At 35.5% G+C, this 25,688-nt stretch overlaps 1 protein-coding gene across 4 annotated transcripts in view; it reads right to left on the reverse strand.

Annotated features, from left to right (window-relative positions):
• FSD1L (fibronectin type III and SPRY domain containing 1 like) overlaps nucleotides 1-25,688 on the reverse strand; it is a 70,890-nt gene that overhangs the window by 30,128 nt on the left and 15,074 nt on the right. For all 4 annotated transcript variants that reach the window (XM_027105316.1, XM_027105315.1, XM_027105313.1 and 1 more), the window contains exons 3-6: nucleotides 25,011-25,142; nucleotides 16,627-16,728; nucleotides 8,666-8,688; nucleotides 3,260-3,381 (exon numbers count right to left, since the gene is read on the reverse strand). In XM_027105316.1, coding sequence (XP_026961117.1) covers nucleotides 3,260-3,381; nucleotides 8,666-8,688; nucleotides 16,627-16,728; nucleotides 25,011-25,142 — 379 coding nt within the window. The remainder of the gene's footprint in view (nucleotides 1-3,259; nucleotides 3,382-8,665; nucleotides 8,689-16,626; nucleotides 16,729-25,010; nucleotides 25,143-25,688) is intronic.

Raw genomic sequence — 25,688 nt, forward strand, 5'->3', positions numbered from 1 at the left:
ATGTGGGGGAGGAGGGGAAGTATATGGTAACTCTGTATTACCTGTTCAATTTTCCATAAACCTAAACGTGTTCTAAAAAACAAAGTATTAATTTTTAAAAAAACTATAATAACAAAGGAATTCTATACATGAAAATTCAAAGCAATGTGAGACCTAACAAAGAACAAAGTAAACCAAATATCTTAGATACAATAATCAAGACCAAGATGAAAGGAATTTGATATACATTTTAAATCTTCAAGCCTAACTAGTAAGAAAGGGAGGAAAGGAGAGAGGTGGGACAATTGATCTCCATTAGCTATAGTCTTCAAAGTTGAACTACTGCATGTGTGTAATTGTACAATAAATACTTGGAATCTGATATATCTTATCAGTAAGACAACAGACAAAGAAATACTTATCATTTCTCATTATGATTAATTTCCTTCATCTGTCTGTAGGGGTTTCGTCCCTATAATACATTACAGATGTTAGTCTCTTGTTACCGGAATATAAGCAATACAGACTACTATTCATTGCTATGGGAAGAGATACAGGCATTCATAAATTTAATATGCTGTGCAGTGCCTACATGTGAGGAACTGTAACGGCCTATGGCATGTAGTAATTTTATGGTTTTGCTGAGTTAAAACCTGTACTGAATGTCCCAAGAGGCTTATATACAGACAGAATCACTTAATTTGTAAGTGGGTCCAGCTATCTCCCCACTATCTATCTCCCAAATTCAGCTACCATTCCAGTAAGAATGTACTAGCAAGAAGATTCTTCTTTCTTGTGAATAATGGCCCCAGAAGAAAGCAAACTTGGGAGGGAAAAAAAGTTTAGATTATTTAAGTCAAATATTCTGTAATAACCTATATGGGAAAAGAATCTGAAAAAATGGATATATGCGTATGGATAACTGAATCACTTTGCTTTACACCTGAAACTAACACAACACTGTAAATCAACCATACTCCAAAATAAAATAAAAATTAAATTAAAAAAAAAGAGTGGTAGGTCAAATTAAGAGTGATTTGGGGGCTTCCCTGGTGGCGCAGTGGTTGAGAGTCCGCCTGCCGATGCAGGGGACACGGGTTCATGCCCCGGTCCGGGAAGATCCCAAAAGCCGCGGAGCGGCTGGGCCCATGAGCCATGGCCGCTGAGCCTGCGCGTCCAGAGCCTGTGCTCCGCAACGGGAGAGGCCACAACAGTGAGAGGCCCGTGTACCGCAAAAAAAAAAAAAGAGTGACTTGGATCTGATATGTAGGAAGTTCACCCAATATTCTAAACAGAAGTAAGAGAAGAGTTTCAACAAATGTGGGATAAAAGTTCAGGGGAAGATGAATGTTCGTAAACTTGTAATATAAAAATATTAGGAAAGGCAGAACTCTCTTTAGAAATGAGAATGGAAAGCAATTCACAGCAACTTCCATAAAGCAACAGTTAAATTGTGTGGACGTTGGTGTAAGAATTCTGCTAATGTTTTTCTCTGCATGTGAATGTAAAAGGACAACTGACATCAATACTGCCACAAACATGTTTCTCTTCTTGGCTGCAGAGGCTCAGAAAGGATATAAACTCTAAGTTGCAATGTATAAATAATGGCTTACAGCAGAAGAAAATGACTTTAATTATTATCATCCATCATCATCACTTACAATGTGCAGGCTCAGATAAGTCCAAAACTCATTACTATACATAATTCAGTATAGAGTTGATTTTTGCAGTGTTTATAGAAGGAATTATTAAGGGATGAAGGTATTCACTTTTAAGTTAATCTGATTGGATCTTATAGGAAATTTTTATGCTCTAGCAGAATACAAAAAATTAGTAATATGAATTCACCTTTCATAAATTTTAACAACCTATTATACCTTCCTTCAGGATGAAACTCCTCCACAAAAGGATTTCTTGCTTTTCATTATACCTCATTCCTTCAGACTGTCTTAACAGTTTGCAAAAGAGGAAATCCTAACTGTGCATGCAATCTACTTGACTGTACAGCAGACATGGCCTTGGTTTGTTAAGCCATCACTGAAAATCAAGGAAAGTAATGGTGAGAAGACTTCTTTTTTAGTAGTTTTTTAAAAAAATCCAACTACTACTACTCATGTGTATATTCACAATCTACCACTCCTGACTCTCCTTCTGAATTGAGTAGTAGTGTGAATGAAAATATAATGGTTAGGAATTCTGAAAGGCCAATTTACAGATAGGTATCCACTGACAAGTATGTATACTTCCTTCCTCTACAACTATGATTCCTTCTCTCATCTTTTCCTTCTCTAAACTCCTCTAGAACGTCTGATCTATACCACACAAGTTAATACTTCACTTGTACTACCATTACTAGTTCCATTATAGTTTCATGACTACTAACTTTGTCTTTCCAATCATATTCTAAAGTCCTGGACTAAATCTTCAGAGAAGAAAAGAATGGTTTCATATGATCAACATTCTCTACTCAAAAACAGCTAACCTCCAAAATCCATAAACCTGTAAGTAAAACACTTTGCTTTCAAGAGATTTCCTGATCCCCCAAATCACCAAGTCCAAATTGTTTTAGCTATCAACTTAACCACATTACTTGATGTTAGTAAAAAGAGAATAATAACCGAAAGGTCCTTAACTGGCTCTTTCACACCTGTGGACAGTAACTTGGGACTCAATTTCAAACGGTTCTGACTGCTGGAATACCCTCATACTAATACTCTAATAAACCAATGTTAACACATTACTACTGGAAATAGAATTCCATCTGAACCAGCAACCACCACAATATGGTAATAACAACCGTTAACTTTCACAGCGTGTTAACTACGTGCCAGGTACTATTTCACGTGCTTTAGAGGTCTCAATTCATTTAATCCTTATAAAAACCCCAGAAGGATAACATCACATTTTAAAGATGAAGAAAATGAGGGAGAGTTAAATAACTTGTTAAGGCTACACAGCAAGTAAGCGGTAGCCAGGATGCAAATCTAGAAGTGTGGCCCCACGACTCACTGTGAACCACCATGGCATATTGCTTCTCTCTGCCAAACTAGCAACAAAAGGTATCCCTTTCTTGGGTTCTTAAAATGGAATCTTTACTATCAGTAAAATAATTATCTAAAAATAAAGACTAGCAAATTCAGTTATTCCTTAGCTGAATGAAGAAAAAAAAATCACACTGTACTTCCTTAATATTTACATTCTAATGTTCATTACAGAAAAATCTTGAAGGAAAAAAAAGGTTTTTTAAATAACTTTACATGTAATATATGTACTAACTTACCTGGCAAAAACTTCAAAGTTTGCAATATCTGTCTTTCCTGAGAAAAATCCACCATTAAATGAGTCATGCTGTCACTGACCTTTGGTTTCAAAGAAAGGCGAAAAGCTGAAGCCATTGTCACTCTACAGAAAACACAAACATAAACATTCTTTTAAAAATAAAAGAATGGGAAGTATCGTATCATATTTAACTTATAAAACGAACAGATAGAACTTACTTCACTCTAGTGATTTCAGAAGCTATTGCTTTTAGATCTTTTGAAAATTAACTTAATAAAAAACTGTAAAATGTTTTTAAATTTAAAGACATTTAAGATAACCCTTAAAGAACTTTCCTCCAGCCAGTTTTACAAAATTGCATAAAATTACAAATAACTCAAGAGACAAATATCCAAGATAAATCATCTTTAACAGACCCAGCAATCATCTGAACCTCTGTACACTCAATCTGATTTCCTGATGCCAGCCTCACCCCTTTTCATATGCCAAATAATGAACTGTAAATATACCCTGATTCAAACATTCTGCCTAGTTGTCACAGCCATTCCATGTGTCCTTAAACAAAAGTAGAGGTACACTGACCAAATACTGCATAGCTTGGTAGCTGCTATAGGCCATGGATGAGAAAGGAGAGAAGTAAAATTACAATTTTGAATACCATGCTAGTAGGTGTCACTCTGATCTATCAACATCAACTGAATGGAAGGAGACAAGAAGAAACAGCCCTGTGAAACCATATGCCATGGAAATAACAGAAACTCAATAAATATATTTTAGATGAATGTGGTATACAAAACAAAGAAAGGAAGAAGCCATACCAGACATCATTTTACCCAAAGCAGGGGGAAATTGTTCTGTCAATTAAAACTAGAGATTAAAAGAAATTCTCATATTCTATTCATTTGTTATTTTATCTCAAATTTCAAGTTTTCATATTACAGTAGATTTCCACATGTATCACAAAGTAACTCTCCTTATTATCTTTGGTCAAAAAATGACACAAAAATGCTATTCATGAATGTTGTCCTCCTAGTACAGAATTTGGCAGAGGAAGTAAATAGAGCTGCAGGAACAAAGGGAATACCAGGCCTAGTCATTCAGATCTACCAAACTACCCTAAAGATCAATGGTATGAAAGGTATCAAACATATTGCTGTATTCAGTTACTTGGGGATGAAAAATGTCACACTGTTGCTGTATTCAGTCATTTTCTTTCATCTTAAAACTAGGAAAGTAGTCACTTTAGTAGTAACAAAGAGTGAACAACAGCTGATCTATTTATCAAGAAGAAAGTGCTATGAAAAAACGCTCATCATCGCTAATAATCAGAGAAATGCAAATCAAAACTACAATGAGGCACCACCTCACACTGGTCAGAATAGCCATCACTAAAAGTCTACAAGTAACAAGTGCTGGAGAGGGTGTGGAGAAAAGGGAACCCTCCTACACTGCTGGTGGGAATGTAAATTGGTGCAGCCACTATGGAGAACAGTAGAGAGGTTCCTCAAAAAACCAGAGTTGCCAGATGATTCAGCAATTTTGCTCCTGGGCATGTATCTGGACAAAACTATAATTCAAAAAGATACGTGCACCTCTATGTTCACGGCAGCACTATTCACAATAGCCAAGTCTTGGAAACAACCTAAACGTCCATTGACCAATGAAAGGATAAAGACGATATGGTACATATATGCAATGGAATACTACTCAGACATAAAAAAAGAATGAAATAATGCCATTTGCAGCAACATGGATGGAACTAGAGATTATCATACTAAGCGAAGTCAGAGAGAAAAAAATACCATATGATACCACTTATATGTGGAATCTAAAATATGACACAAATGAACTTACCTACAACACAGAAATAGACACACATACAGGGAGAACAGACTTGTGGTTGTCAAGGGGGGAGAAGGGGTTGTGGAGGGATGGAGTGGGAATTCGGAGTTAGCAGATACAAACTATTATATATATCAATAGAATGGATAAACAACAAGGTCCTACTGTATAGCACAGGAACAACCTTCAATATCCTGTGATAAACCATAACGGAAAAGAATATAAAAAAGGAATGTATATATATGTATAACTGAATCACTTTGCTGTACGGCAGAAATTAACACATTGTAAATCAACAACACTTTGATTTAAAAAAAAAAAAGGAAGTGCTATACTAAAAAACAATTTATGGAGAAGGGAACTCACACTTAACTGAATGGCAAGTATAATGCTGAGCATTTCACACATTATTACTTTAAGCTCTTGGTTCTCAATAGTAAAATTTCAGATCACATCAATAAGAAGTTAGGAACAAAGGCTAAATCTTACATATGTTGTTCTTGACAGTCCCAAGTATCTTTCGATTTAAAGACTTCTTAAAGAGCTATATTCAGATAGGTACTTGGTAAATGCCCACTGAATCAATGAACAGGTTTGAACTTACTTGGTTGCTTCTAAACCTGATGATTTAAAAGTTTGTTGAGAACTGTTGAGAAAAATATCTGAAAGTATTTTAAGGAATTTAAACCTGAAACTTTATCTGTAAAACTTGATTTAACCATTATGGCCTCTCCTGTGATAAACCATAATGGAAAATAATATTTTAAAATGTATACGTCTATGTATACCTGAATTACTTTGCTGCACAGCAGAAATTAACACAACATTGTAAATCAACTATACTTCAATTAAAAAAAAACCCAACAAATAAAAGCATAGTATGTACACTCTTCAAGATAAACCTGGGGGAAAAATATCACTATGGCCTCAAAGAAAAATTATATCCCCTAAAGATATATCAGAAAGGCCTATCAAAGCCTAAAAAAAGAATAATGACCTTTATTTTCTAGGCAATGAAAATTTCAGTCTCCATAAATCAAGTGAGATGTACAACAATGCTATAATTTTCCAAAAGACTGGACTTTTTATTTTTAAACTGAATATATTTAGACAACTGTGCCTCAAAGCCCAAACTAACAATCTAAAATCCACAGATACGTCTCTACATTACAGGTTCCATGTGTAGGAATGTTTTAATTCACCTTGCCCATTTGTTTTTACTGGAGTATAATTGCTTCACAATGTTGTGTTAGTTTCTGCTGTACAATGAAGTGAATCAGCTGTATGTATACATATATCCCCTCCCTCTTGGACCCCCCTCACCCGACCATCCCACCCATCTAGGTCATCACAGAGCACCAAGCTGAACTCCTTGTGCTTTATAGCAAGTTCCCACCTGCTATCTATTTTACAGATGGTAGTGTATTTATGTCAAACCTAATCTCCCAATTCATCCCACCCTACCCTTCAGCCGTGTCCACACGTCCATTCTCTACATCTGCGTTTCTCTTCCTGCCCTGCAAATAGGTTCGTTCATATTACCATTTTTCTAGATTCCACATATATGCGTTATATACGATATTTGTTTTTCTCTTTCTGACTTACTTCACTCTGTATGAAAGACTCTAGGTCCATCCACATCTCTACAAATGACCAGATTTCGTTCCTTTTTATGGCTGAGTAATATTCCATCGTATATATGTACCATTTGGTTCATTTCTAATAGTAAATAGTTCAGTAAAGCTGAACACAAGGATCTCTTCCTCCTAGTTTTATTTTTGCAAAGAGAAAATAACTGCAAGGTTTCTTTCAAAGTCTTTGGACGGCCCAAAGCCTGATTAGGAAGTGACTTCTAATCCAGAAAATCGCGGACCAGAGCAGGATTTTGTGCAGTAGGTGGCTAAACAGAAGAATACTCTAGCCAGGGTGGAAGATGGATTACTTACGGCAAATTCCAGCACACATAACCCAAATATACCTTATCCAGAAAACTGACCTACCTAGCATCCATTCCTCATACAGCCAATACTTTTCACTTTCAAACTCTCATAATCTCCTTTCTACATCCAGGATTTATAAGAATAATCCAAGTCTTTAAACACTCTCTGATATAAAATATACGAAAAATACTGTATAGCACAGGGAACTCTACTCAATACTCTGTAATGACCTACATGGGAATAGAACCTAAAAAAGAGTGGATGTATGTATATGTATAACTGATTCACTCTGCTGTACACCAGAAACTAACACAACATTGTAAATCAACTATACACCAATAAAAATTAATTTTTAAAAAATATGCAAAAAATAGAAAAATTAATATTTGTGCTAAGAATGCTATGACTGCCATGTGAATCTTGCCTCTAGTCAAATAAAAGGCCACTAGAAAAACACAAGAGTTGAAGTCTTCAGCCAAGATTAACAATACAACACTGGTTTTCACATAATACATACAGAATAATTTTGTGAATTATCTGATGAATAATTTAATCTAGGACTCAGAGTGGTGCTTTGAAGAGCTGTGCCTTTCAGAGAATTTCATTTTCCTCAAATGAAGAAATCTTAAGGGATAATTTCACTACAGTCAATGCTCAGTGACTAGCCAAGCAGATCAAAACCATCCGTTCTGTGATAACCCAATCCAATATTGCCAAGAGCTCTTTTAGCCCTTTCGTACATTCATTACAGCAAATACTAAATTACCTGTGCTAATCCTGGCTCTACCAATGGTAAAGACCTTTAAGCCAAAGCCTATCGTCATTTTCTTTAATCTTCTCCTCCCACAAACTAGACAGTAGTGGCATTAGAAATAGAGATGGCACCAGGAACAAGATGGAATGAGAATACAAAGGTGTTAAACAGGAGAGCAGTGAAGTAGGAGAGCAATAGCTCTTGTTTTGTGTGTGTGGCTTTTAAGGACTTTATTGACCCAGTGGGTCCAGTAGGTTGAGTCCAAGTAGTACATCTGAGACACAGATCACAAACATAACGAGTTATCATCAGGCTGGCTTTTGTTGCTGTGGTTGTGATACCGACCAGGGTTCTTGGCCTTGCCCCGATCAACAGAAATTGACTAGAGGCCAGACAAGAAATTCAGGCAAGGCTTTATTGGGGCTGTGTCAGCTGCAGGAGGGAGCGAAAAAGGAGAGCTTTAGCTCCTGAGGAACGAAATAAGGCTGTAACTTCTCATAAAATAAGACACGCTTATATTGGTAAAATTTAAGAACAACAAAAAATACATTCAGGAATATATATGTTTTTAATTATTCAAAATGGTTCCCCATCTACTAGCATAGCTAATTAAGAACTGTACTAAAACTATATTATACCAGAAATGAAATTCTTTTGGAAGTACATAATTGTCAATAACTATGTTTTTTAAAAATCTTGCTGGTATACTGTTTATTCCGGAATATATGCAGAAGACTTTTTCTCTTTTTTTTTGCACTTCGCCATTAGGTGTATTTATTTTAACTAACGAGATTCTAATAAGAAACTTCTTGAATTTCATTTCTGACTTCACTGTTGATACTTAAATAAAAACGTAGGTTTTATACCATACCTATCCTTGATCTGTCTGGCAGCCTTGGAGCAAATCAGGGAGAAGAGAAAGAAGGCAGTTAGTGCTTTTCATGCAAGTTTCAATGGCAGTGACATGCAAGAAAAGTTAGGATAAAAACCCTGAAATAGATTAGTTCATATTCACCAAAACATAAATTACAAGAAATCTGTACAGTTCACATCAGCTTGCATAATGTGATGTTAGAACTATAGTTGGAAATCCAGTCCCGATATAAATCACCTTAAAATAAGGAGGAAAATTTAACACTTCAAACTAATTCCAGATGACTATAAATGTTTTTTCTTACCTTAAGATTATCAACACACACCTCCACTTTCATTCAGTCTGACACTCTTCAACTAGAACAATCAACCTCCTTCATGGGGCACATATTTCTATGCATTCTGATGGTTTTCTTATACATTTCAAATCTGCTCTTCAATTTTTCTTCAGAGATCTCTTTCACCACTTCATAAATGGTTCTTCCAAGTTTTCTCTACTTGCCTTCACTGGGCAAGGACTTTGTATTCTGAGAGCTTGCCTGCTAACATATAAAACTAGGCTGCAGTTCTACAATCCTTTACCCCAAAAAATGAAGTTGTAATGGCAAAAATTCAGACAAGCAGAAACCAAAGAAACACTTCTAGCAATAGGGTCTTTCCCTCAGATGACTTCAGAGAAGCTGCCAACTTAAACCTACGCTACTTAAGCTATCTTTTTTTTTTTTTGAGAATGCTAGCACAAGTTTAGGAAGAGGGCACAGCTATTACTCAGTGCTGTATGTCACAGAAAATTGATGAAAAATACATGCAGAAACTGCTGTCCCCTTTAAATTTACATACCATATAATAGGTCCAAAAAAAGGTTTTTTCCCCACGCTGACCATCATAATTAACAATACATGGCTATTATGCTTGATATTCTAACCCCAGTGTCTAGCATAAAGCTCGGCACATAGTAATATTTAATAACTACTAAATTTAACTGAACATTAATTAGATGTATTCAGCAATGTTTCTGTTGTCTCTCTTCTTCAGTTCTAATATTGTTCTTACTTGGTATTGGTCATTTTTATACCCATCCTAAAATATTCTGGTCTGCATACCTGTCTACACAAAAAGAACAGAATTGAGATTTAGAAAATGAGCACATCCCAGCACTATCATAATCAACTCCATGACCTTGTATACTAATCATTCTATTTGGTCCTTAATGCTTCTAAAGACGCATTCCAAGCTCCAGATACTACAGCAAACAACCCAATTCTGTGGCATCTATAACACGTGCCATGAGTCATACATAAAAGTACAAAGTACCTACTTTGGTACTAGGAATAAGAAATGTTAAAAAAAGTCAATTACATATACATCAGAAACTAATATTGTATGTCGAATTTACCTTTAAAAAGTTAATTACACTGATTTTTTAAAAATTATTGTCATTATAGCTAGAATTATAACCAAAGATTTTTATACAAGTGTGAAAGGAGGGGAAGAGGAGACTCAACTCTGCACTTGATGTTTCTTTACACATGGAGAAAAGTGCCACTAGCCTTGCTCTCTATTCCCTCATTTTCTCCTGGGAAGATGATATGACTTAATCTGATTATGAGTTTGGAAGGACAAACTAGAAATAAGTAGCTCAGCACCTTTCCCTCTTTCTGGCAGCTTGCTTGCCCACAGAGAACATATATTCTATATTCGGTTCTTTCCCTCTATTCAGCAAGTTTCATTGAAACAGGCTCCCCTCACACACAAAGACCTGAGGTAGCCCTGTACTTACATCCCTGGGTGGGGTAAATCTGTCTACTTCTAGGATTCAATATTAGGAAGTGTGCCCATTGATATAAGCCAAATTCTCCAACATCATTTTATTTGGCCTCTTATCAACTTTACTGTTTTGTCTTATTTCCCAATTGGTTTAGAACTTGGTTAAAGGAATGTTATTTACCAGTTACTCCCAAATAACCCAACAATATAAAGACCATTACTGTTTTTAAAACTGACCATAATGATTCAATTTTGTGTCTAGTATTAATTTAGCAAGGTGCCATTTTTTTAGTGCATCTGTGTGCAAGTGTGCACATGTACACACGCATGTAAAGCTTTCATGTTATTGTTTAATATACTAGGCTGTTCATGACAAACCAGAAAATAGATGAAAAGCCAGATAATCTAGGAAAAATTGTTCCCATGTATTTATATATGTATCCCATGTATTTATATATATAAATACACCCAGTTGGTAAAACTGGAGACCCTCCATGGTTCCTCTTTCATTTAGGTTCAAATTTTATAGTATATACACTGTATAAATGCAGAAGAGGTTGAAGAAGTTATACTGTGCAATGAGAAAAGGATAGAAAGTCTCAAATTATGCAAGTATTTCAATATAAGGGCCCAACTTCAAGAAATGTCTTAAATTGGAAAATAGATTGTTTACTTTTTTCCTGGAATTTCTTCTCCCAAAGCAGAAAGCTATCCAAAAGATATACATTAATATGTTGCTTGATACCTCTAAGTTTCAGTTCCAAGAGTGATGCATTTTTGTCAATTAAACATCTCTACTTAATGAGTACCACCTGATCCCAGGATTTACCACTGCTCTGTCTCCAATACATTTATTTGTATCTACATAATACCACTTTGTGAATTATGAAGAGGTCTCAGTGAATACTTAGATTTTTAGGTTATGACAGTGCACACTATTGGAAAGCCTTCAAGAAACATTAGTCATATTACTTTGCTCAACATCACTATTTTCAATTTCAATCACTATTTCGATTTCAATATTCTACTGAAATCCTGTTTGCCAACAATTCATTTCTCTCTCTTATCATCAGAGATGGCTCCTTTCTCTCTCTCTCTGAGATTCCCTTCCTCCATCTCTCAAATGTTATTTAAAATAAATCCTACAATTCTGACCCTTTATTTTACCAGTTATGTGAATCTGTCACCTGAGACCAAACTTCCTTAAATAAAACTGTAATAATAATGGAGAAGTAATCACAAATGGTTTTTTATCACTACCAATTAAATATAAAGTATTTAAACCAGATCTTTTCCCAATCTGCAATGAGCAGATATAGAAACTACTTTCCTCCATGAATTTATTTCAGCCCTCTGAAGATTAAGATCTTATTGTTTCTGTATTTCTTCTTAATATCTTCATTTTTCTCCTTTTATAGAAAGACATTAGAAGCAAAGTACTCTAAAATAGTTCCATATATGGAGGAGCTAATTAAATAGTGTTTCCTAAACACAATTAAAATAGGAATAATAAAGAAGTTTTAGACCTTGCTTACTGTACTCAATGAATCATTCACCCAAACAGAACAAAATTTGAGATTTCCAAATTTCTTCCCAACCAGCAGAAATTTTTTAACTTTTTAAAAATAAGGAGCATTAGACCAAGTTTTAAGAGCTCTGAGTTTCAGCCCATCACATTAACCAGCAAGTCACTTAACTCTTTTAGGACTCAATTATCTCATCTATAAAATGATGAGCACAATGATACCTTTGAACCCTAAACTCCATCCTAAACCGTCTTATGTGTAGATAATGACTTTTTAAAATTATCTAAAATAAATTAAACATTTTAACAATCTAATTCTCCAAAATACAGGCTGAAATAGAGAAAGGTAGCAAGGGAAAAGTTAGTTAAAATCAGAGCACTGAAACAGCAACAAAAATAAGAATATATCTGTTTCTGAATGATAACTGCTGAGAGAAAAATATACTAACATTGTCAAAACAATGAATGTAACAAAGGCTAGATGTCACATTTTCAGGAGAAGATTTATCTTGATTTTGATTTGCAGTAAAGTCCAATAGAGTTCCTAGTAAAAACGTGAATGCCACGCAACACTGAGGAAACTTTTCAAGTTATGTCTATATGTTCACATTGTTTCATACTTCAGATTATCCTGTTAGATTTGGGACAGATAATTTTGCAATGTTTCTTTCAGACAATCTGAAAATGACTAGGGGGCAAATATTTAATACTTTTTACAATATATTACTAAGACTTCTACCTTCACCCCAAAAATACCATATTAAGGATTAACTAGGGAAATGGAGGGGACTCAGTCAAAGAGAGTAAACAAGAGACTGTTTCAAAGTGCAATTTTCCCTTAGGCAAAAAATACTAGATTTCAAAAAAAACTACTGCATACTAGTTGATTCCAAACATTAGAAGTTTTATATTTCCTATACATATATTTATGTTTATAAAAAGCACTATTTTTCCAAAAACATGATCATTTAAAAGTCTTCTTCACAAAACCCTAGTAAATAACTTGAAATAAATATGGAATACAGGGCTTCCCTGGTGGCGCAGTGGTTGAGAGTCTGCCTGCTGATGCAGGGGACATGGGTTGGTGCCCCGGTCCGGGAAGATCCCACATGCCGCGGAGCAGCTGGGCCCGTAAGCCATGGCCGCTAAGCCTGCACGTCTGGAGCCTGTGCTCCGCAGCAGGAGAGGCCACAACAGTGAGAAGCCCACGTACCCCCCCCGCAAAAAAAAAAACCATGGAATACAGTACCACATACATCTGTACTCTATGACTAAGTACATTTATATAATAGGAGACTGCATTTCTGTAAGACATAAACACCTACAAATGAAGTAAAGGTGAAAAGTTATAGTTTGAGCTATTCTTAAATATTTAGACTTGTTTTTAAACTGCCTTCATAACTGAAACATTCATGCTTTTTTTTTTTTTTTGGCCACACCGAGCAGCTTGCAGGATCTTAGTTCCCCGACTAGGGATCGAACCCGTGCCCCGTGAAGTGGAAGCACAGAGTCCTAACCACTGGACCGCCAGGGAATTCCCTTCATGCTTTTGTTGGTGGTCCTCTCCTCTCCCAGAATTCCTGACTGCAGCCACAAAAGGAGTTTCTGCCAGTACTACCTCTGCTCCCTTGAAAATACTGAGTGAGCTTCCACCCCTCTCCTTATTTTCTCCTTCCAGTGGTCAGAGATTGACACCTGCTGAATAATATTCTAATGGTGAGTTACTGTGAGTCAGAAGTTGGAAATACACAAAATCCTTTCTCTCTTTTCATCTGTGATCTAATCTAGAAGACTGTTTCCCTTCACCTTATTCCTGTACTTTTTTCTCCAGTGTAAGCACCTGTGGGCAGGTAACCATTCCCTCCCTCCTTGTCTGACAACTGAGTTACGTGTGGCAAGGTTGGGATGAAGTGGCTGGTTAGTTATATTGACTTGGAAAATGTCCCATAAACTCAGCTCTTTTCATAGGTAAAATTCAAGTTCTAAATTCGGAGGAGAGGGAGAGTTGGTAGGAATATTAATTTTGCTAAGGGATCCATGCAGTGTTCTGCAAGCCAGTTATTAGCAGAAAAACCAAGTCTGCTGAGGCTTTGGCTACTTGTTCAATCAGAAATAAAGCTAATGATCCAGAACTCATTTGCTGGTGATCTTTCTGCATATATTTACTATCAACCAAACTCCTAACAGTTAAAAAAAATTAGTGAAAATTTGTTCTAAAATCCTTTTCCACTTGTGCTATTTTTACTTGTTCACTTTCAGACTGTCTAATGCTGGTAAATAATTAACATAGCTTTGTGTTCAATTCTCATGCTGATGTACTGCAACATGATCACTTAAATATTAGTATTTAAAATACTCTTTTTGAAGATAATGAAGTCTAAAAGGACTCATGGCCTAGATTTCAGCCTACAATATTTTTTGTCCCCATGAGTTATTCATATTAATCTGCTTTAATCACTTTAATATGAGATATTTGCAAATAATATACATTAAAAGAATTGTTTCCAAATATCTAACAACATACTCCTAGTCCAATAATTAATCTTCCAAGTCATCTTCCCTACTCTGTCAGCAGTTAGGTATCTGAGGCAAGCCTGGAGTCCATGCAGCTGGTTAGGAAAGTACATTTAGTTTTTGACTTGGAATCAAACCATAATCTGGATACTATTTGGATATACTAAGAAAATAATTGCAAGTAACTCTCAGTTAAGCATTTTTCTTGAACAATAAACTCAGATTTCTGGCTAGGAAACACTGACAAATAATTCGTTTCAACACATCTCCAAAGGGATCAAGCTACTAGGCAGTACTGCAAAATGCTGGAAGACAAGACCAAAATAGTAAGATAAGAAGCAAAGTGGCACATGAAGAAAATATATTTAAACCACAAGGTGATTTATTTTATCAGAACCTTTCCAATTTACAGTATACTGGAAACACATTTTAACAAAGCTGGAAAGAACAAAGGAGAGAGAAAGAGAGAACAGAATCTTTTGAGAGGAAGAAGAAAGGACTCTGAAAATGTCAATGGAAAGAGAAACTTGGGAGAAACAAACTTTTATCAGTTTTTCCAAGCATCAGGTCCTATTTAAATTCAACTGGATTCAAGCTATTTTTGAGTACTATGTCCGCATTTTATAGTTTTCCTGTCTTCTTCTGCTCTCAGGTGCTCAGCTGTTAATTCTTGCTGCTATGATTATGCCTGTCATTAACAGCTGCCCTACTCCACTAGAAGGGGAATCTGTTGACAACCAGGAAACAAAAAGGAAAAAAACCTAAAAACTTAGTAGTACCATGTACATATTAACAGTCAACAGATTCTGAGACACTATCATGAACAGAAGATATTAACTGCCACTCACGAACTGTGCGACACTGATTCTGCTGACTCAGACATCTTTTGCTTTCTGCATGGTTTTTTTTTTGCTATGTTCCAGATATTTGAGGTTATCACATAAATGCCCTCTGAATAGGTGACATATCTATACTTTTAGAATAATTTAAAGTATGATACTATTCCCTCATAATTCCTTTATATAATAAGTCTTACAAAGTGCAAAGATGAATTTTCTTACAACCGACATCCAAATTCAAGAATTAATTGGTTAACTCGTTTACAGCAAAAGAAATTTCCATTCATTTAGTCAAAAGGAATTAATTTTTAAAGTTCATGTTCAAGATGCAGGGATTTAAGTCAGCAAATGTTATCTTCTCAAGGAAGTTTCTTCTACCCTCAAGTTCATAGAAAAATCATAAAATGAAATCACTGGTGGGCACACATGGATTATAAAGCTACCTTTCAAGCAGCTCACTACACAGTCCACAAAGACCAAGAAAATATCAAACTCAAATATCTTATCTTGATAAGACTACTTCACAGTATATATTTTACTAATTATATAGCTTTATTTCACACTCTTTCATGCCATTTTCTATATAGTCTACATACTTATTCTATATCAAATGATTTGATAAATTGGTAATCATTTAAAAATGACTCTACTTAAAATAAGAATAAGAATCTAGAATTCAGTATCTCTTAAACACCAGGATCTAGGTTAAAACATTAGCAGTCTTCTTGCTCTACTATTTGTATCTTCACACCAAATATACCCCTTAGGGACCTACATTTTCATATTTTAATAAAGCATTCAAACAATTACTTAAGCTGAACACTGGGACATTTAATAACAAATTTAGTAAGTTTCACAATGCTTTCATATGCATCAAGTCATGATGTTTTCCCAATCAGCTCATTGAAAGGTACACCAACTTAGATTTTTATGAATGTTAATAGCAATATCAATCTTCTTTCCTTAGTTATAAAATGTTTATAACAAAGGTATGACTCAGCTAAAGTATACAAGTACCTTTAAAATAAATGACCAAGGGGGAAGTAACTGAAAAAAAGAGTAACGTCATTCATCTGAATTGAGCATTAAACAAATAATTAATTTGTTCGTGACCCCAATGACACACACTTCTAAGTATATGCTTTGGAATAAATGAACAGCTAGCATTTTACTTAACAAGAACTGCCAAGCCTTTTCTAGTATCAGAAATGACTGAATGAATCCAAAATCAAATGGGAAAACACCACTTTCTTTTAAACAAAACTTTCCTTTTTAAGTGGATTAGTCTCATTTTTTTGGTTGGTTTTTTGGTACCTTTGAAAATTCTTCAGGTTCCTTTATATCTAATGACCTTGTTGCAAATTCTAGTAGTTCTTCCGAGTTCTCCAGGGCATTATTACATTGACTAAGCTGACTCTAAAAATAATAATAACAAAAAATCATTAAAATAGAATTTCCTATTGTCATCAGAATCTTAAATATATACTGTTACAATGAGCGTTACAATCTTAATAGCAATAATTGAACAAACATTTTAGAGAGGTACTGAAGCAAGGTAATCACTAGTCATATATATAACAAATTTTAATTATCTTAAACTGTCCATAATTTGTCCAGAACAGCTTAATTGCATACAGATAAAGATATACTCATCATTTAAAAACAAAAAAGAAAACAAAGCAATTATAAATGGTTGGGGTCAAATTTATTTAAAGATTCTTCTCAATCAGGTAGTCAGAAAATTTAAAGTAAAATATCAAAATAATCCATCTGCAGGCAACATCCTCTATAATGAAGACAAAATTTCTTGATGATATGTAATTAAGCTAAAGTTCATGAATCAAGTTACAGGTACATTCAGTTGAGCACAATCTTAGTACTCCACTTATCACATTACTCAAGTAATACATACTCCTATAAATGCTAATTTACAGTTTCCAAAACTGGATAACATAGGAAGTGCCTAGATTTCAAAAAAATCAAACAGGAACAAAAAATGGTAACTGTTACAGTGATACGCTCTGTTATAGTAATGTGTTAATTTCACCTAACACAATCTTTCCTATTCAGTTCTTTCTCTCCCCTCCCCTCCCCGCTTCTCTCACATTATCATTTGTAGATTTAAAACTAAGCCCAGTTATGTGAAAATACTGTTAGTGATACCTTTAAACAAAGAAACTGACCCATTTCTAAGCTTTTAAATGTATCCAAGATTCTTCTTCAGAATATTTATTAATATCTATTCCATATTCAAATCTACTTAATTTTCCCTTCCAATACAAACTAAAGATAAACTACATTTGGTTTTATTGGTTTCTGATGTGCCCTGTTTTACTTTGGAAAAGTAGAATAGTTCAGTCATAGTTTGGATTAGAATTGGTTTTCATGTGTCATTCTAAGAACCTAACTACAATTTCATAAAAATACTGCTCTTCCTATGAGTAAGCGTCTTATGAGTTTCAAAGAATTAACAAACCAGCATTTGAAATAGAGCTTTATAAAAGCAAAATCACTGAGAATAAGATGGTAGGTATAAATGGTCCATACAGGATCACTAGGGCAGAGTAAGTTAATGTAGTATAAAAGTAAAAAATACCAAGAAGAGGGCTTCCCTGGTGGCGCAGTGGTTGAGAGTCTGCCTGCCGATGCAGGGGACACGGGTTCATGCCCCGGTCCGGGAAGATCCCACATGCCACGGAGCGGCTGGGCCTGTGAGCCATGGCCGCTGAGCCTGTACGTCCGGAGCCCGTGCTCCGCAGCGGGAGAGGCCACAACAGTGAGAGGCCCGCGTACCGTAAAAAAAAATACCAAGAAGAATAAAGAATATATCTCAAGGAACTATTAAAGTGTAAAAAAAAAAAATCTGAAGTCAAAGTTGGAAAAAAATATATCTTATTCTAAGAAAATGCTGTAAATTTGCTTTCAAGTCAAAAGGGAAAGCAAAAAAAAAGAGAGAACAAAGGATTACAACTTAAAGAGCACTTAGTTATTCAGAGGAATTATTAAAATACCTTAATAAAAACAACATGCTATTGAGTTTGTGAACCCAAAGAAAGAACAGAGATGCTCTATTAACTCCAAATAAAGAAAGAAATGGCATCAGTAGCCAAATTGTGATTCTTTTTAATACTTGGTTTTTAAACTACCCCAAGAAAGTGTTATGGTTTGAGACCACCATAGGTTTTCCTTTGAACCATAACACAAGAACATCATGAAGAATGAAGTTATGTTCACTAAGCTTACATCTCAATAACTTAGAGTCTTATTTTACAACCTACTGTCCCCTCAATATCCCGTGCTCTCCCCTAGATCACCATTTCTATTAAAATACTGTGAAAGGGGCTTCCCTGGTGGCGCAGTGGTTAAGAATCCGCCTGCCAATGCATGGGACACGGGTTCGAGCCCTGGTCCAGGAAGATTCCACATGCCATGGAGCAACTAAGCCCGTGAGCCACAACTACTGAGCCTGCACTCTAGAGCCCGTGAGCCACAACTACTAAGCCTGTGTGCTGCAACTACTGAAGCCCACGTGCCTAGAGCCTGTGCTCCGTAACAAGAGAAGACACCACAATGAGAAACCCACGCACTGCAACGAAGAGTAGCCCCTGCTCACCTCAACTAGAGAAAGCCCGCGCACAGTAACGAAGACACAGTGTAGCCAAAAATAAATATAAATAAATAAATTTATTTTTAAAAAAATACATTAAAAAAACTGTGGAAGTTTTTGTGCCACTGAGAAGAAAAGTCAAGTACTAAGAATCAAGTACTGAGGATAATAAAAGGATGGAAAAAATGGAATCACTATAAAAAATGAAGATCTGTAGTGATGATAAGAAAAGATGGTGCTAACATCTCTGCAGTCACCACTTCCAAAGAGTATTTAGAACTCTGTTTCTCTCATTTTCTGCAACATTTTGAATCCCCCATCAATATTCAACAGCTAATGATGAATTTGATAGAATACTTGATCAAAAAATGAGAGTAACATCATCTCATTTAAAAAGAGCCCAAATGCAGTTTGCATGGAAGACTTCCACGAATCAGATCAGTTGCAAAAATAATAATAATAATAATGTTCATTATCATTTTAATTAAGAGTCACAAAACCCAAAGTGGACAAAGTTCATCTAAGACTCCATGAGAAAAAAAGGTTAAATAAATTTATATGACCCAATTATTCATTACTGGAAATTTAGCCAATAACTAGAAATATACATTCAATAGTTTACAAGAGCAATAAATGGAGCCTGTTGTAAGATGAGCACTATAGATTTTACGTATACACACATATACCTAGCTCTGTATAGGGTTGCCAGAAAGTAAGTTCTGATATGAAAATGTCACACTTCTTCTAGAAGTCTAAGGACATATTTTAAACCAAAAATCCACGATGGATAGAGATTACCTAATTCTGAAAAATCTCAAACATCTTGACTTAAGGACAGCACACCTAAATATCAAAATCCACATGCCATGACATGAATATTAGATCTCTCCTCCAAATCAGCAGTGACTTGACTTAAAGATGATTCTAAGACTCTTCTAGACTTTGAATCTTTGATTATCTTAACAACTGAACTGCCTCTTACCTGGAATACCCTCTCTTCCCTTTATTAAGTAAGCTTTTCCCTCCCTCAGAGTGCTTCAAATCAGTTTCTAATTGTTCCTGAACTCAATTCCCTTCATGATCACTCTGCATTACATACAGCTGTACAGTGTTTACATTAACATTATTCTTAAATCGGTTATATCTTACAGACATTTTTGCTTATTCTTATAAATTCTAATCTCTTTGGCAAAAGGATTTGATTTTCCTTTCTCTTGCATTTCTTGCAAATTACCCTCCATGAGAATGTGAAATGCATAAGGGCAGGAACTGTTTTGCTCACTACTACTAACTCTAAATCCAGCATAGCCGTAACTCAAATTTTACTGAATGAGTGCATAAAATCTTGATACTGGCAATCAAATATTATCACTGACTTCCCCATAAATTATTAAAGTAGCTTCTCAAATATGAATTTTGAACATTAAAGAGGTGGAACATTCCAAGGTTTTTCAAATTCTTTTGTGACTCTATCTTTAGTATAAGCATAACAGGACATAATGAAGATGATAAAATAATTTTTAAAAATCCAATGATAATTATGACTTCAATGTCTAATAATGCATTTCTAAAGCTATTATCATATGAGCTTTGTTTCCAGTGTATGTGAATTTTGAGGAGAAGAAGAAAGGGAAAAGTAGAGAAAAGGACCTAAGAGAAGCTAGTCAACTGCCATTATTTAAAACCTAGCAATATAATAAGATAGGTGAATAATATGGGACAAGGAGAAAGTATTTTTCCTCCTTGGAAAAATTTCTACACTAATGAAGGGTATTAACAGTTCAATTTTATTTAGCTAATTGCAAGGTTTTTTGTTTTTGTTTTTGTTTTGTTTTGTTTTATTTTTTGGCCACGCAGCATGGCTTGCAGGATCTCAATGCCCCGACCAGGGATTGAACCCAGGCCATGGCAGTGAAAGCCTGGAATACTAACCACTAAGCCACTAGGGAACTCCCCAATTGCAAGCTTTTAAAACTGTGTCTGTTGGCTGCTCCTAGCTTCCCTATTAACAATGCCAGAAAAATAAACTGCATGCACAATTAAGCAGAAAGAAGATGCCAACAAAACAAGGCACCAACCAGGTATCTGAAACTTCCAGGTAAGAGAGAAGAAAAATAATAGCAGCAGCACTGGAGCATCACTCACTTCAGGGATGGTTAAAGGTGGCAGATAAAAATTGATAATGTACATTCAATATGCATGAGATTTGTCACTTGATGGGAAGAGGAAAATGTAGGAGAAAAAATATGACTCATGGCCATTTTGGTAGCAAATTTAATATGTGGTATAGGCCAGGCTGACAGAAATGGTGTCTGGTGAATACAATGAAGATAATTAGAGCTGCTCTGACAGAGAAGAAGTATGGGGAGGGAGAAGGGAAGGTTAGAGATTAAGCAACTGAACGCTTAAAGGGTATTCCAAACTGGTGCTATGAAGAAGGATTTGGGCCCAAGACAGAACAGAAATCTCCACAGGATGAGCCATGGGTGAGATCTTCAGAAGATGCTGAGTTTTCCTTTATTCTCCAATCTTGCTTTTTTAAATGAATGAATTTCTTATTTATTGAAATTTATGGATACTTTATGACTAAACTAATTACCTTTAAATGATTTAAGTACAGTTGGCTCTTGAACAACAGGGGGGGGTTAATTCATATATAACTTAGAGTTGACCCTCCATATCTGTGGTTCTTCTGCATCCACGATTCAACCAACCACAGACCGTATGGTACTGTAGTGTTTACTACTGAAAAATATCAGTGTATAAGTGGACCCTCACAGTTCAAACCCACGTTGTTCAACTGCAGTACAACTCCCACCTCCTAAATATAAACAACAAATCTCAACCTGGGAAGAATGGACAGACTTGAAAGGGTATTTAATACTGGGAAATTGTGTGTGTACAGCATGTTTGTAATTAAAAGAGAACATTTGTATTCTTCCATAGCTTTCAGATTCTCAAAGACATCTGTGACCAAAATCAGCACACAAAAATCTGTTGCATTTATATATATGAACAATGAACAATCCAAAAAGGAAATTAAGAAAACAAACCCATTTAGGGACCTAATGAAACTTAAAAGCTTTTGCATAGCAAAGGAAACTATAAACACGATGAAAAGACAACCCTCAGAATGGGAGAAAATATTTGCAAATGAATCAACCGACAAAGGATTAATCTCCAAAATATATATAAACAGCTCATGCAGCTCAATATTAAAAAAACAAACCCAATCAAAAAATGGGCAGAAGACCTAAGTTGACATTTCTCCAAAGAAGACATACAGATGGCCAAGAGGCACATGCAAAGCTGCTCAACATCACTAATTATTAGAGAAATGCAAATCAAAACTACAATGAGGTATCACCTCACACCAGTTAGAATGGGCATCATCAGAAAATCTACAAACAACAAATGCTGGAGAGGATGTGGAGAAAAGGGAACCCTCTTGCACTGTTGGTGGGAATGTAAATTGATACAGCCACTATGGAGAACAGTATGGAGGTCGTTAAAAAGCTAAAAATAGAATTACCATATGACCCAGCAATCCCACTACTGGGCATGTACCCAGAGAAAACCATAATTCAAAAAGACACATGCACCCCAATGTTCACTGCAGCACTATTTACAATAGCCAGGTAGTGGAAGCAACCTAAGTGTTCATCTACAGACGAATGGATAAAGAAGATGTGGTACATATATACAGTGGAATATTAGCCATAAAAAGGAACGAAATTGGGTCATTTGTAGAGACATGGATGGACCTAGAGATTGTCATACAGAGTGAAGTAAGTCAGAAAGAGAAAAACAAATATCATCTATTAACGCATATATGTGGAATCTAGAAAAATGGTACAGATGAACTGGTGTGCAAGACACAGATGTAGAGAACAAACATATGGACAACCAAGGGGGGAAGGGGGGGTAGTGGTGGTGGTGATGGGATGAACTGGGAGACTGGGATTGACATATATACACTAATATATATAAAATAGATAACTAATAAGAATCTGCTGTATAAAAAATAAAATAAAATTCAAAATTTGGAAAAAATAAATAAATAAAATCAACAAGTCAAGCATACCAATACCAAAAAAGGGAAAGAACATAAAAGATAATTCATAAATGGCAAAAATATCAAGAAGCATGGTAAAATGTTCAACCTAATAACGAAGGAACTTCAAATAATAACATGCTTTCCTCCCTCCATTTAGTTGGTAGAAATTTAAAAAATATATATATCCTTACCCAGCAGTGAAAAGATCGTTTTTGCATCTTGTTCATGGAGGGTAAAGGAATACAACCATTTTGGGAAACAATATGGCAGTATAAAGAACACGAAAAATGTTGTTTAATCTTGATGAAATCATCAGAGATGTCCACAAAAATACAAAATACTTGTACAACATGGAGCTACTTACAGTAGCAAAAAACAGAATAACTAGGGGCTTCCCTGGCGGCGCAGTGGTTGAGAGTCTGCCTGCCAATGCAGGGGACACGGGTTCATGCCCCGGTCCGGGAAGATCCCACGTGCTGTGGAGCGGCTGGGCCCGTGAGCCATGGCCGCTGAGCCTGCGCGTCCAGAGCCTGTGCGTCCAGAGCCTGTGCTCCACAACAGGATAGGCCACAACAGTGATAGGCCCGCATACCGCAAAAAGAAAAGAAAAAAAAAAAGAAAACAGAATAACTAGATACCTAACTATAGGGAATTGGCTTAACAAATTTTGATAGGTAATATTAAGATGAAAGTTTTCAAAGACTTTTCAATGGCATGGGAAAATGTATCTGGCATAATAAGTGATTAAAAGGCCAGGTTAAAAATTATACATAAGATAGTAATTCTATTAAAAATGTCCCTACATATGTGTATTATATATGTATATTTAAATGTATATTACAAAAAAGAAAAAAATAGTGACTATTTCTGAGTGACAGGACTATGGATGATCTTTATTTTCTATTTTATAATTTTTCTAAATTTTCTATATGAACAATAAATATTATTCCTTTGTAAAAAATTAAAAAAAAAGAAAACAATCCCATTTACAATAGCATCAAAAAGAATGAAATAGGGCTTCCCTGGTGGTGCAGTGGTTGAGAGTCCGCCTGCCGATGCAGGGGACACGGGTTCGTGCCCCAGTCTGGGAGGATCCCACATGCCACGGAGTGGATGGGCCCGTGAGCCATGGCCGCTGAGCCTGCGCGTCTGGAGCCTGTGCTCCGCAACGGGAGAGGCCACAACAGTGAGAGGCCCGCGTACCGCAACAACAACAACAACAAAAAGAATGAAATACTTTGCAGTAAATTTAACCAAGGAGGCAAAAGACCTATTCACTGAACACTACATAACACTGCTGAAAGAAATTAAAGACACAGATAAATGGAAAGACATCCTATGGTCATGGATTGGAAGACAATATTGTTAAAACAACCATAGTACCAAAAGCAATCTACAAATACAATGCAATCACTATCAAAATTTCAATATACACCCACGTATACTGCAGCATTACTCACTACAGCCAAGAGACAGAAGCAGCCCAAATGTCCATAGACAGATAAATGGACACACCACATAAAGAAAATGTGGTAAATACATGCAATGGACTATTATTCAGCCATAAAAAGGAAATCCTGACACATGCTACAAGATGGATGAACTTTGAAGACATTATGCTGAGTGAAATAAGCCAGTCACAAAGGGACAAATACTGTATGATTCCACTTATATGATATATCTAGAGTAGAAAATACAATGGTGGTTGCCAGGCAGTGGGGGCAAAGGGCAAATAGGGTTTTGTTCAATGAGTACAGAGTTTCAGTCCTGCAAGATGAAAAAGTCCTAGAGATCTGTTACACAACAATATGAATATAGTTAATACTACTGTACATTTAAAAATGGTTAAAAGGGTAAATCTTAGGTTTTTTATCACAATTTTAAAAAAACGATATCTATGACCAAAACAAAGTTAAGAATCATTCTTCTACAAGATATCAGTACAGTTACACAAAAAATTCACTAATTTTTGCTTTCAATAAATCAAGCATTATACAGACTAAAATTCATATTTAAATAGTTGCACGATCTCACCTGTAACTCCTGTGATTTACGAGCTTGTTCCTGCTTGATACTGTTAATCATACTTTCTTTTACCTCATCCAATATGGAGTATAAACTATCAAATTCTTCATCTAACTCTGAAAGTATGTTAGAAGAATTTTCCTGTTTAATAAACAAAGATTTTACTTAAGAGCTGTCAAACATTAAAAAACTAAAAGATATAGTACTTACCAAAGAACAGATTCATATTATGAATCTAATATCAGCCTCATATCATAAAATAATTAAAATTCTAATATTTGACATACACCTTTAAAAACAGATAAATCCAAGAAGCTGGCTGCTAATGCTGATAGTTCTACTTCAGCAATGCTATGAGTTAAGTAGCCTTTTATGAACTAGCCCATACTCTCCTCACCTTTTATAAGACTGTTTCCACAGGACAATGTGAAAGTTTGTTTTAAGGTTGTCAACTTTGTCCAGACCTCAGGCTCTAAGGCAGACCCTAAGCCAGTGGTTCTCAACTTTTGGTGTGTATCAGAATCATCAGTGAAGCAGATTTTAATAAAATATTCCAGAGATTTTGATTCTGTAACTCTGAGAAATAGTCTGGGCATTATAGGGATGGGGCTGATTTTGCGCAAATTTTTAAATCTTTCAGGTTGCCTAAAACACTGCATTTACATAAGATAAGCAGAATTAAAACAC

This window comes from Aethalodelphis obliquidens, unplaced genomic scaffold, assembly GCF_003676395.1.
Source record: "Aethalodelphis obliquidens isolate GAN/ISIS:26980383/991018 unplaced genomic scaffold, ASM367639v1 scaffold7, whole genome shotgun sequence".
In the NCBI taxonomy this organism is placed as follows: domain Eukaryota; kingdom Metazoa; phylum Chordata; class Mammalia; order Artiodactyla; family Delphinidae; genus Aethalodelphis; species Aethalodelphis obliquidens.